Below are 11,992 nucleotides of genomic sequence, written 5' to 3' on the forward strand. Positions count from 1 at the left end.
ACCCTAAACCTAACCCTATCCCTAAGCTTACTGCAAACCCTAAACCTAACCCTATCCCTAAGCTTACTGCAAACCCTAACCCTAACCCTATCCCTAACCCCAACCCTATCCCTAACCCCAACCCTAACCCTAACCCCAACCCTAACCCTAACCCTATCCCTAACCCTATCCCTATCCCTAACCCTAACCCTAATCCTATCCCTAACCCTATCCCTAACCCTATCCCTATCCCTAACCCTAACCCTAATCCTATCCCTAACCCTAACCCTAACACTAAACCTATCCCTAACCCTATCCCTATGCTAAACGCTAACCCTAATCCTAACCCTAACCCTATCCCTAACCCTATCCCTATGCTTAATGCAAACCCTAACCCTAACCCTAAGCTTAATGAAAACCCTAACCCTGACCCTAACCCAATGCTTAATGCTAACCCTAAACCTAACCCTAACCCTAACCTTAGCACTAACCCTATGCTTAACCCTAATCCTAACTCAATTCTTAACGCTAACACTAACCTTAATCTTATCCCTAGGCTTATTGCTAACCCTAACCCTAATCATAATCCTAACCCTAAGTCTAACCCTGTCCCTATGATTAACCCAAACCCTAACCCTAACCCTAACCCTATCCCTATGCTTAATGCTAACCCTAACCCTAACCTTAGCCCTAATGCTAATCTTAACCCTATACTTAACCCTAACCCTATCCATATGCTTAATCCTAACCCTAACCCTGATACTATCCTTAACCCTATGCTAACACTATCTAACCCTATCCTTAACCCTAAACATAACCCTATCCTTAACCTAACCATTACCCTAACCACACCCTAATCCATAATCCTAACCCTATCCTTATCCCTAACTCTAACCCTAGCTCTAGTACCAACCCTAACCCTACCCATAACCCTAGCCCTAACTTAACCCTAACATTATCCTTAACCCTAACCCTAACCCTCACCCTCACCCTATCCTAACCCTAACCTTAACCCTATCAGTTAGGGTTATGGTGTTAGGATTAGGGTTAGGGGATTATTGTTAGTGTTAGGGGATTAGGTTAGGATGTTAGGGTTAGGGTAATGGGGTTAGTGTTAAGGGTTAGTGTTAGGGGGTTAAGGTTAGGGTTAGTATTAGGGTTAGGGTTAAATTTAGGTTTAGGGAGTTAGGGGGAGCCTTTGCTTGAAGCTGCCCAGGTTAGGGGTTAGGGTTAGTGTTAGGATTTAAGGTTAGCGTTAGGGGGTTAGGGTTAGGCGGTTAAGGTTAGGGGGTTAGGGTTAAGGGGCTAGTGTTAGGGGGTTAGTATTAGGGTTAGTGTTAGGTGGTTAAGGTTAGGGTTAGGGGGTTAGGGTGAGCCTCTGCCTGGAGCTGCCCAGGTTAGGGGTTAGGGGTTAGGGGTTAGGGGTTAGGGGTTAGGGGTTAGGGGTTAGGAGTTAGGGGTTAGGGTTAGGGTTTAAGGTTAGGGTTAGGGTGAGCCTCTGCCTCCAGCTGCCCAGGTGTGGGTGCTGAGCAGGTGGAGGTCTGGGAGAAACAGTTGAGGCCGGAGGCTTGGCCCAGAGGATGTGGAAGGGAGAGGCCAGGGGAGGGAAGGTGAGTTCGAGGGCATGACCTGACCTGGGGTTTCAGGCAGAGGAGGACTCGAACGGTGAGGGGTCAGGGAGCCAGTGGGGTCAGGAAATCGAAGGGAGGCAGCTGGACAGAGAGAAGGGGCGGCTGGGCCTTAGGTCGTGGGCAAGGTCTGGGCAGCGTCCTCGGAGGAGACCAGAGCTAGGCTTGGGGACAGACTGTCAGGGACCCCGATGGGCGGGGCGGCCCTCGCGCTGCACGTCCAGGAAGCTGCCGGTGGGGGTTCGGCCGTGGGCACCACGCAGAGCAGGAGCAGGGATCCGGCTGGGATGGGCCGTGGAGATGGGGCAGCCAGCCCTGCCTGAGCCAGGGGCAGGGCCAGGGCAGTGGCTGGAATGACCGCTGCCTCTGGGCATGACCCACACACACGAACCAAATACTGGGCGAAAGGCTAGGAGGACGTGAGCTTTTCAGAGCAATCGCGGGGCTGCAGGCTGGGGAGGGTCTGTCCTCCCGCCCCGGGTCCGTGCCCCTAGAACAGGGCCGGGTCCTGGGAAAGGCGGAGAAGCCACCTCTGGCCGCCAGGTGGCGCCTAAGGCCCGCAGTGGGATGTCCATGAGGGTCCTGGAGGCCGGGCTGGGCGCACAGGGAGCTCTGTGTGACCCTATAATCTGGGCACCCCCAGGGCCTGGTGCCTCCTCCGGCCCCAAGGACATCCGCCAGCCTGGGGCGGGCAGACAGGCCCGGGCAGCAGCAGGGGGCCAGCTGGCCTGGCAGACGGAGGGCTGAGGCCGCCCTGGCCACCCACATCCCCTCTGCTCCCCAGTCCCGAGCGGGCAGGCCTGGTGCAGCCCAGCAGGGTCCGGCCTCAGGTCTGCGGGAGGCCTTGCTGGCTGCTGGCTGGCGCCGTGTTGCCCATCTCCCAGCTTTGCAGGAGTGCTGAGCTGAGGGGGCCCCCGCTTGTGCCCGGCTGTGCTGGGGCTGGAGCCCCTCCTCAGCATTGAGGCTGGGCAGTGCCTTTCCACTCCAGCTCGGACCCCCCTGGGGAAGCCGGCCCCAGGGCCAGTGGGGGGGAAACTTCAACTGAGCAGAAGGGGCCCGCCCTGCACCCCTCAGCCTGCACAGCCCTGGCCCTGCTGCCCAGGCGACCAGCCCGCCCCAGCACAGAGGGTGCATTTTTATCCTGGAAGCCCGGGACTGGCCGGCAGCCTGGGAGAGGCCAGGCCGGGCCGGGGGACACGGACCTTGGGCCCAGGGTGTGTGGGTTGGGGACGATGGTGCCCCCAGAGGGTGGGGTATGCCGAGAGCCCCTCTTCTCCCCCTGGCACCTGCTGGGGAGGCCCCTCCTGCGGATGGAGACGTTCCCTTCTACCCTCAGCTCCGCACTCTGCAGGGCAGAGGGCCAGGGCCGCAGGCTGCTCCCCTGTGCGCCCCCCAGGCCCAGAGCCCCACGGGGACAGCTGGGAGGGACCTCGACTCTGATGAGGACCGCATCTGCCACACCTGTGCCCAGGCCCTGCCAGCTCTGTGGCGACGGTGCCAGCTGCCAGAGGCGCCCTGGTCTGACTCACCCGGGCAGGAAGGAGGCCGCGGGCTGAGGCCCGCGCTCGGCAGCTGCTGTGTCACTTCCCCTCACATCCCACAAGACGTGGCTGCTCCCCCACCGAGTGCCCACGGGGTGCCCAGCGGCCACAGGGGTCACACGCCTCCCCTCCCACTGGCCATCTGGAAGCCACGCCATGCGGACTCAGGCCTGTCCATGGCAAGGTGGGGTCAGGCCCCTGCCAGGCGCCCGCAGGCCAGGGCAGCCACCAGCCAGGGCTGTGAGGGCCCCCCGCCGCCCACCCCGGCCCAGCTCAGAGGAGCAGAGGCTGAGCCTATGGCTGGTGGGGGCGGGGCTGGCATTCTGCCCCCAGTGGTTCCGGGAGGGGGTGGGCCCTAGTTCCTTTCTGATGTGTTTGTTGCTCAGGCTGAGCTCGGAGCAGAGTGGAGGCAGGAACCTGGAGCCCCAGGGAGGTCGGGGAGGAAGAGGAAGTGAGGGCTGCCCAGGCTGCTGGGGGGGTGGGGGGGACACAGGGGATGCCCCAGCCTACGCCACAGCAGCCCCTCCAGCCGGGACCCGTCGGGGTGCGCTGGGATGCAGCCTGCTCAGGGACCAGCACCGGGAGGCCAGGGTCTGGGGCCCTTCACCACCCAGCTGCCTGGCCCTGGGCATCACCCGCTCCCCGCCTGTCTCCCCTCCGCAGCATGAGGCCAGGCGGTGGCCGCTGTGGGTCTGTGATGGCGGCGAAGGCAGGTCGGGAGGTCCCGGCCAGGCCCCAGCGGGTCCCTTCTCTCCTCGCCTCCTGGCCTCCCGGCTGCCAGCGCGAAGGGAAGGGCGAGTGGGGCCTGGAGCCGCCGCAGACAGACAGGACCCCAGAGCGCAGCCCGAGCACCTTTATTCACAGCAAGGACGTCACCATAGCAACCACACAGCGATTCCCTGAGAACGTTCCCTTATTGTCCGCCTTCCTAGCTATGTCTTTGCAGAAAGGAAAACAGGAGACAGAGCGCACCGGCCAGGTGCACCCTGGGGGCCGATCGGAGGTCAGGAGGCCGGACATACAACTAGAGGCTTCCAGCTTCGACCACAGAGATGACCCCAGGCCTGGCTTCTGCTTTTTCTGATCCACAGAAACGACAAAGTAACACCCTCCCCCGTTCCCCGAAAACAAGACAAGGACACCCCACTTTTTACAGCCCGCCCCCCTTCGAAACACCAGACAGTAAAAAAATACTGTCACAATATGTACAGACACGCCCACTGTGGGCGACTCGCTCTCTGCTTGGGAGAGGAGACACGCTCAGCTCTGCCTCCCCATCTGGGGAGACAAAGGCAAGACTCTGAGGGGCCCGGCGGCCCCGACCCCGAGGCTCGGGGCGGGGGGCACTGTCCCCCCAGCCACACGGCCACGGGGCTTCACAGGGCTGCTGGCAGGGCCAGAGCTCAGTGGGAGGAGGAGGGGACCAGGCCACTGACCCCTAAAACCCAGCTTCCTTCCAGGGCTCAGGTGTCCTGGGCGCTCCGAGACAGGTGCCCGGGCACAGGGCCAGCTGGGCAGGGCAGCCCTGACCCCCTTCTGCCCAAAGAACCCCCCCCCCCAGGCCACACAGAACCGCCCGCACAGTGGCCGCTGCCGGACCACTCCCTCCGGCCTGGGCTCGGAGCCCCGGGCACTGGTGCCCGCTCCCCGGCCGAGCAGAGCAGAGCAGAGCTGCCAGCAGCCTGCGACCCAGGTGGGCGCACGTACACTCACGGAGGCACAGTCCTGGCAGCCTCCAATGCCAAGGCCAGGGCGGCCCAACAGGGGTCCCCAGGCCCTTTGGATACCAGGGGCGCCCGGGGACGGGGTCTCAGCCGCGGCGGCTAGAAGATGGCGGTGCGGGGACACCAGGGAGTGTCGGGGTACAGGCGGCAGTGGATGGAGCGGAACCTGCGGGGACAGAGTGGGGGGCTGGTCTGCGTGGGGGGCCCCCTCTGCCCTAGCGGGGGGCCGGGGGCACCTGGCGGTCCAGCCCACCTCCTCCAGGTCGGCCTCGCCCACCAGGCCTCCGTCTCCCCACCCGGCCTCCGTCCCCTCACCGGGAAGGGTCAGCCTCCACGGAGAAGGGCCCCTTGATGTGGACCGAGTTCCGCTTGTTCTCGAACGTGCCGTAGCTCAGGGTCACCTGGTGGGGAGAGAGGGCGGAGTCGGGCCGGGTGGGGACGGGACACCCCGCCCTGGCCCCAGGCTGGCCACGTGGCTCCAACGAGCAGACAGCCTGCCTGCCGCTCGCCTCGGGCCGAGAAGGAAGGCGATACCCCCCCACTGTGCACTCAGGGACAAGGGCCAAGGTGCTGTGAGTGAGAGGAGACCCCGCGTGCAGGACAAGGCCCGAAGGGCACGGAGCCGGGGTGCTGGGCTGAAGACAAACCTCGGGGAGAGTGGACAGAGGGCCTGGGGGGCGGCCAGCAGGGGCCCTTCCTGGCCCCCCCACCCTGTGACGCGGCCCCTCCTCTGTGGACGGCGCACCTGCTCGTGCAGCTCCGAGGCGGGCACCTGCTGCAGGTTCTCCAGGTGCGAGTGGAAGAGGCCGCTGCGGATGAGCCGCACGCCCAGCAGCGCCTCCACGATGTAGCCCACCGTGCAGTCGTCCGGCAGCCGGATGCGCTCGGCCGTGCTCACGAAGTGGCCCCCGCTGTGGGAGGAAGGCTGCCGTGTGAGCTGGGGGGGCTGCTGCCCAGGGGAGGGAGGACCCCCAGGCAGAGGCCGCAGGGAGCGGAGCGAAGAGGCGGGGCTCGGGGAGGAGGTGGACAAGTCCCGGGGCTGCCTGCCAGCCTCTCCCCCTCCCTGAGCCCCACCCCCACCTGCTCGGGGCGGGAGCTGCTGCTGCCACAAGGGGTCTGGCCCACGGCCCCTGCCCTGGGTGCTAGCACCCTGGTGTCTGCTGGCAGGACGTGGGAAGGGGGGAACCTCCATTCAACCTGCCTGTGCACGTGGGGTTGGGGACACCTGCTGCTGGGACGATGACCCAAACCAGGCCCGCAGGGGAGGGGTCAGGACCTGGGCAGCCTGGCCTGTGCCCCAGGCACTCACCTGGCCCACGGGCTCATCTTCAGGGCCAGCCCTCGGCTGATGCAGAAGCCAGCGCCGCCCGTGGCAAACCAGAAGTGGACAGGGCGCTGCAGGATGTGGCGGGGTGGTGAGACCCTACCCGGACTGCAGGGACCCACAGCCTCCCGCCTCCCCATCTCCAGCCCAGGCGAGTCCGGACTGGCCGCTCACCATCTTGTTCTCGCTGAGCCTCTCGGTGGCCTGGATGGGCCGGTCCAGGCTGGGCTTGCCGATGTACACGTCCTGGGTGTGCGGGTAGCCGGCCAGCAGGCGCAGCAGGGCCCACACGTTCACGTAGTTGTCGTCGTCCACGTGGCAGAACCACCTGCGGGCGGGCGAGGCAGGCCCTCAGGGAGCTGAGGGGTCCGGGCTGTGCCGGGGTGGGAGCTGCCAGGGGTGAGGCCTGGTGGGGGGGGGGATGCCTGGGGCCCCGCCAGAGGCCCACACTCACTTCCTCCCGGAGGCGATGAAGTGGTCATACTCCACCGCCATCTTGCAGGACAGGGCCTGGCGGCTGTGGGCGGCCGAGCAGTTGGTATTGATCACGTTGCCTGTGGACAAGGGGAGGGCTGCAGTGCAGGGCGAGCAGGCTCCCGGGACAGCCCAGCACGCAGTCGCACCACCCGGGAGCAGAGCAGGGTGGGCAGGCGGCTGGCTGTCCCCGGGTGCCTCGGGCTCCTGGCTCCTACAAGCTGCGCCCGGCGTGGGTTCCCCGCTCAGCCCCTCTCCATGCCGCTCAGCCCCTCTCCAAGCCGGACCCAGGCCCGGCGACCGCCCTCCCCCTCCCCCAGCCCTGCCCTGTCCCTGGCAGCCCCGCCCCTGCCCATTCAGGCGGCTTTTTCCCAGCACCGGCCACCTGTTGCTCAAAGGGGCCGGGGAGCTGAAAGGACCTCATTTGCATGAGAATTGGGGGGGCGAGTGGAGGGGCGGGGCACTGAGCAAACCAGTTGAGTAAACTGCTCCCGGCCTCCGCGACCTCTCGGAGGGGAGAAGGATGGGGGACAATTTCCTCTGGGAGTGGAGCCCCCTCGCCCCCAGGTTCAGGCTCACCCGCTCGCTGGGCCAGGGCCTCGTCCTCCCCGTCGGTGAAAATGAACGTCTGGAAGGAGAAACGGGCCTTGAACGGGCGCCCTGTGTCCCCGACCCCGGCAGGGGCAGGGCTGGGCACGCGGGGTCCGGCCGGCACGCCCACTCCCCGCCCTTCTCCGGGCCTCGGTTTCCCGTGCACTGCCTGCGTGGAAGGGGGGCTGGGGTTTATGCAGACCCCACCCCCACCCCCAAGTCGACAGCTGGGCCCAAGGTCACCCGGCAGCTGTGCAGGCACGAGCCGGGTGGGGCGCCCCGCCCAGCCGCCAGGTAACCGGCTCCAGCGCACCTGGCGGGCACACACCCTTATTGACACAGCGCCCGCCTGGGGGAGGGCGGGGGGGGGGGGGACTGCGGAGGAGCTGGGCTTTGGGAAGCCAAGTCTCGATCAGTCGAGGACAAAGGCCTCCGCCAGGCAGCTGCCAAGTCCTACGGACAAAGGGTCCGGCGGGAGGATGAGTCACCCGCATTGTCCGCCAGCTCTGTCCCGGCCGCGGGCGCGGGGCGGCCTTAACTCAGCCGCGTTAAGCGAGAGTGGCCGCACTGCCCATTACCATACAGCTGGCCTGGTTAACCGGCCGGGCTGGGCGCGAGGTCCGGCGGGCAGGGGTGCAGTCCTCAGGCTGGGCCTTCAAGCCTGGGGGAGGGGCGGGCACACATCCCTGGAGGTGTGACCCGCGGGCAGGTCACCTTCTCTGGAGACACAGACGGTTACCAGGGAGGAGGCGGCAAGCCACACGCGCCCCAGCCTGCGGGTCTGCGCCCCCACCACCCCTCACCCGCTCCTGCTGCAGGGGCAGGAACCCAGGCTGGAGACAGGCCTGGTCCGAGCCACATCAAGGGCTCACCTGCCAGCAGGGCCGCCCCTGCCAGGATGGAGCCTCAGAGGGGGTGGGGCGACGGGGCGGGGCCAGGAGCTGCCGGCGCCCGCCTGGGCTGGTCGGCACACGGAGGAATGTTCCGTCCTCGCCCGCCCGCCCGCCCAGCGCGTGCCGCCGGTGCACCCAGCCTGGCTGAGCGCTCAGCCTGAGGCCCGGGGGCGCTGCTCGGAGCACAGGCAGCAGGGGACCCCCCACCTCCATGCCCGCCAGGCCCCGGCTGCCTTCTGTGTGCCAACGGGTCCTGGGGAGGATGGAGCATGTGCAGGCCTGGCCCACAGCGCACACCCAGGGACCGGAGCCCACCTGCACCTGGGCAGCCCGGCTCCTCCCCCCCTAACCCGACCCCCGTGGTCACCAGCTTGGGACACAGGCTCAGCGCCAAGGGGTTTGCTGGCTGGCTCCATCCACAGCCTCTCCACACACACACAGCCCTCCCAGAGCCCAGCAGACACCCCGGGGCGGCCCGCACGCACAGACACGCACCAGCCCCCCGCCCGCTCCCCGGCACCTCGGCCCAGGAATGCCGTGGGAGGCTGGGGCCGGCCCGTGCAGACGCCCCTGCCGCTGGATGAAAAGGAAAATGCTTTCTTAATGAGATCAAGCGAGGCCTGTTCTCCCGCCCTCGCTGGTGCCCTAAAAACCCAGCCCAAGGCTACGGAGATTAAAGTCACCTTTGTGGGGAGAGCCAGCCCGCGCTCGGAGAGCACTTGGAGGGTGGGGCTGGGGGGGTACGGGCCTCCCGTCTCCCCACATCAGAGCAGCCGGCAGAGCGACGGGCACGGGCCTCCCCCACTGCTCAGAGGCAGTTTCCCGCTCAACACAACGGGCAGAGCCAGAGCTCATGTGCCCGGAGCAAAGCGCCCTCGGAGGTGGGCACCATTCCTCCCCGCGGTACAGGCGGAAACGGAGGCCAGAGAGGGGGGCCCCCAGCCTGCGGCACACCCTGGGGCAGAGGAGGTGCCAGTCCAGCCGGCCTTGCTTTCCAGGGACCTGGCGAGACACCCCGGGCCCCCTCCCCACTTCCCCGCTGCCGACGGGCAGGCAGAGGAAGAGCAGGCGGCAGGGCTGGCGAGGGGGGGCCCACAGGAAGCGGCATTGTTCCTGGAGCTGCGATTCAAAGAAACAGGATGCCAGGCTCTCCCCCACCATTGTGGCCGCTGCCACCGCCGCCGGCCCCTCCCGGGAGGAGTGAGCGAGGACTGTGTGGGCCAAAGGCGCAGCCCCTCACCCTGGACATCAAGGCCCAGCACAGTGTGGACCCTGCTGCCTGGACCCCGGTCACTGCCATAGCTGGGCGTTTCTCGAACACGCCCCCCCCCCCCCCCTTGCTTGTGCTTGTGGTGCCTGGACGGCTCTTTCTGGGCATTTCCGCTCGATCTAGCTCAAAGGGCACCTCCTCCAGGAAGTCCCCCTGCCCGTCACGTGGGTCAGCTGCCCACTCTCAGACTCAAACAGCCTCTCTGGGTTTCCCCCATGCAGCCCTGACTTCTCCCCCTCGGCCAGGGTCTGAATCACCCAGCCCCGGCGGGAGAGGCGGACCCGCTGCTCACAGGAACTGATGCCAGGGGGCAGGTCGGGCCCTTCCTGGGTGGGGTCAGCTGCAGGATGGAAGAGCAGCCCCACATCTGGGTGGGAGTGCGCCCCCCCACCCCCCGCCTCTGAGTGCCCGCTGGGCTTGGTTTCCCAGCGGCCTGCCTCTCTAACAAAGCCCTGGAAGGAAGGCTTCCCATTTCAGAGACGAGGAGACTGAGGCTCAGAGAGGCTCTGGCCCCAGATCCCTCAGCTCTGCTGGGACTGGCACCTGAGACCCTGGGGTGCAGAGCCCCCAAGGTCCACGCCGGAGGCGCGAGGGCTGGTGGCAGCCCAGAGAGGCTGAGCGGGGGCCAGAGGTCACACAGCAGGAGGCGGCGCGGGGAGGGGCGGCTGGGGACGCAGCGGGCCAGGACTGTCAGTCAGAGCCATGGGGGGGCCGGGACCCTCATCGCCAGGCAACCTGAGTGGCCAGCGCCGGCGGTTCCCATGGAGGCAGAGCCGCACACAAGAGGCCGAGGCCCTTCTCGCTGAGAAAGAGGCTTTGTTACCTTGCCCGAGCGGCCAGCGTGAGAGCCGCCCGCGCTGGGAATCCTAACGGCCCAGCCGCCAAACAAAACCCGCGCCGCGCGGCCCCCTCCCGCCGGCCGGAGCCTCTGGGAAGACACGCTGTGTTCCCAGGAGCTGGCCAGGGGCTTCCCGGCCCCCCCCCCCCCGCCACCCCAAGGCCGGGACCAGACAAGACCCTGGCCCCTCGCCCTCGTCATGACCTCAGCAGAGCCCTGACCCAAAGCTGGGCTCCAGGGTCAGCCGTGGGCCTGGAGGGCCGAGGCGGGGACGAAGATGAGGGGTCTTCTCTGAGCCCCACCCCAGCCAAGGACCCCTCGCCCTCACCCCAAATGCCCAGTCAGTCCTGGCTCTCCCAGCCGCCAGTCCCCTGCCCGCTGCCCCCACCCAACCGCCTTCTGCCGCCCGGAGGGAGGTTTCCCCAGTGGGGTTGTCCCCGCCTCAGGCAGCAGAGCGAGGGTGGAGCATTCAACCCTGGCCCAGCGGAGGGGTCTCAGCACCCCCCAACCCAGGGCTCTTTCTTCAGGGAGGTGCTGGCCAGGGCCCCACGCCACCCAGTCCGGGCACCCTCGGGAATGACTTGTCTCCATCCCCTAGCACCGCCCGTTTGGGGAGACCTGCCCTGTGCCCAGGAGGTCCCCCGCCCCCCCCCCGCCCCCCGTTCCACCTCTAAGGAAAGTCCTTCTCCCCAGGGAAGTGGGGCCCAGGGTGGATGCCCCCGGCAGAAGCTGGGGGCAGTCACGCCCTAGGAATGCACCCCAATGTTTGGGGGCCAGCAGCATCCCAGGGCACCAGCCCGAGCACTAGCAGTTGGGGTAGGTCAGTGCGTGGCGTCCTGAGCCCTGGAGCCTGGCCGCGGGAGGAACCCCCACCACCACCACCACCTCGGTCCGGGGAGAACGGTCCCACCAGGCGGACGGCGGGAACGGGCTGGACAGAGACGGAGCCTGCGCCCATCGGACCCGGCCACCCGCTGGGCAAGGCTGCCCCCCCACCCCCCGCCAGGCGCGGGGCTCACCATCTCCTTGTGGCGCGAGATCCAGGTCTCCAGCAGCAGGTCGAGGCGCGCGCGGTGGAACTTCTTGGTGGTCTTCACGGCGATGAAGACGTCGTGGGGCGCGAGCGGCTCCGCCTGCGGCCGCGGGTGGGCGTCGGCGGGCCGGGCGGCGCCCCCGGGCGGGGAGCCCGCGTCCCTGCGCGCGCGGGTCAGCCGGCTGAAGTACTCGGACAGGCTGCGCACCTCGCGGGCCAGCGCCCCGGGCGCCGCCGCCGCCTCCAGCCCCGGCGCCGGGGCCACCCCCGCGGGGCCCGCCAAGCTGCGCAGCGCGCGCCGGCCGCGCTCGGCGGGCGGCGGGGGCGGCGGGGGGTCGGCCGTGAGCACCAGCAGGCAGGCGAGCAGCGCCCCCGCCAGCGCCAGCAGCAGGCGGCGGCCGCAGCGCTTGAGCATCGTGGGGTGCGCGCCGCCCGGTGCGCGCCGCCCGCTCTCCGCGCCCGGTCCCGCAGCGCGTCCTGCGGCGCCCCGCCCGCGCCCCGCGCACTTAAAGGCTCCGGCCGGCCCCGCCCCGGGGGCGGCCCTTCCGCGAGGCCACGCCCTCGCCACGCGCTCACTGGCTCCCGGGGCGGGGCCTCGCGCGAATGGGCCCCGGACCGTGCAGCGCCCACGTGGGGCCGCGGCGGGGGTCTGGGAACCGAGCAGCGGGCGCCGCGGCCCCGCCCTCCGCGCTCCCGG

The 11,992-nt window shown here is 67.5% G+C and overlaps 1 protein-coding gene across 1 annotated transcript; it reads right to left on the bottom strand.

Annotated features, from left to right (window-relative positions):
• Positions 1-3,986: 3,986 nt before the first annotated feature.
• Positions 3,987-11,770, bottom strand: LFNG (LFNG O-fucosylpeptide 3-beta-N-acetylglucosaminyltransferase). Its single transcript, XM_081093058.1, has 8 exons — positions 11,282-11,770; positions 7,250-7,298; positions 6,651-6,750; positions 6,371-6,524; positions 6,182-6,267; positions 5,618-5,783; positions 5,188-5,273; positions 3,987-5,038 (listed from the first exon to the last, which is right to left on the bottom strand). Exons 1-8 carry the CDS (start codon positions 11,708-11,710, stop codon positions 4,972-4,974), a joined length of 1,137 nt encoding a protein of 378 aa, XP_080949184.1. The 5' UTR covers positions 11,711-11,770; the 3' UTR covers positions 3,987-4,971.
• Between the last annotated feature and the right edge of the window lie 222 nt (positions 11,771-11,992).

The sequence above is a fragment of the Myotis nattereri genome (assembly GCF_964212035.1).
Source record: "Myotis nattereri genome assembly, chromosome: 5".
In the NCBI taxonomy this organism is placed as follows: domain Eukaryota; kingdom Metazoa; phylum Chordata; class Mammalia; order Chiroptera; family Vespertilionidae; genus Myotis; species Myotis nattereri.

Excerpts from the sequence above, each read along its gene's own strand:
- LFNG (XM_081093058.1), bottom strand. The coding sequence starts at position 11,710 with ATGCTCAAGCGCTGCGGCCGCCGCCTGCTGCTGGCGCTGGCGGGGGCG. Across the intron at positions 7,299-11,281 it reads TCTCGCGCCACAAGGAGATG|ACGTTCATTTTCACCGACGG; the intron begins GTGAGCCCCGCG and ends TTCTCCTTCCAG. Across the intron at positions 6,751-7,249 it reads GGCCCTGGCCCAGCGAGCGG|GCAACGTGATCAATACCAAC; the intron begins GTGAGCCTGAAC and ends CCTTGTCCACAG.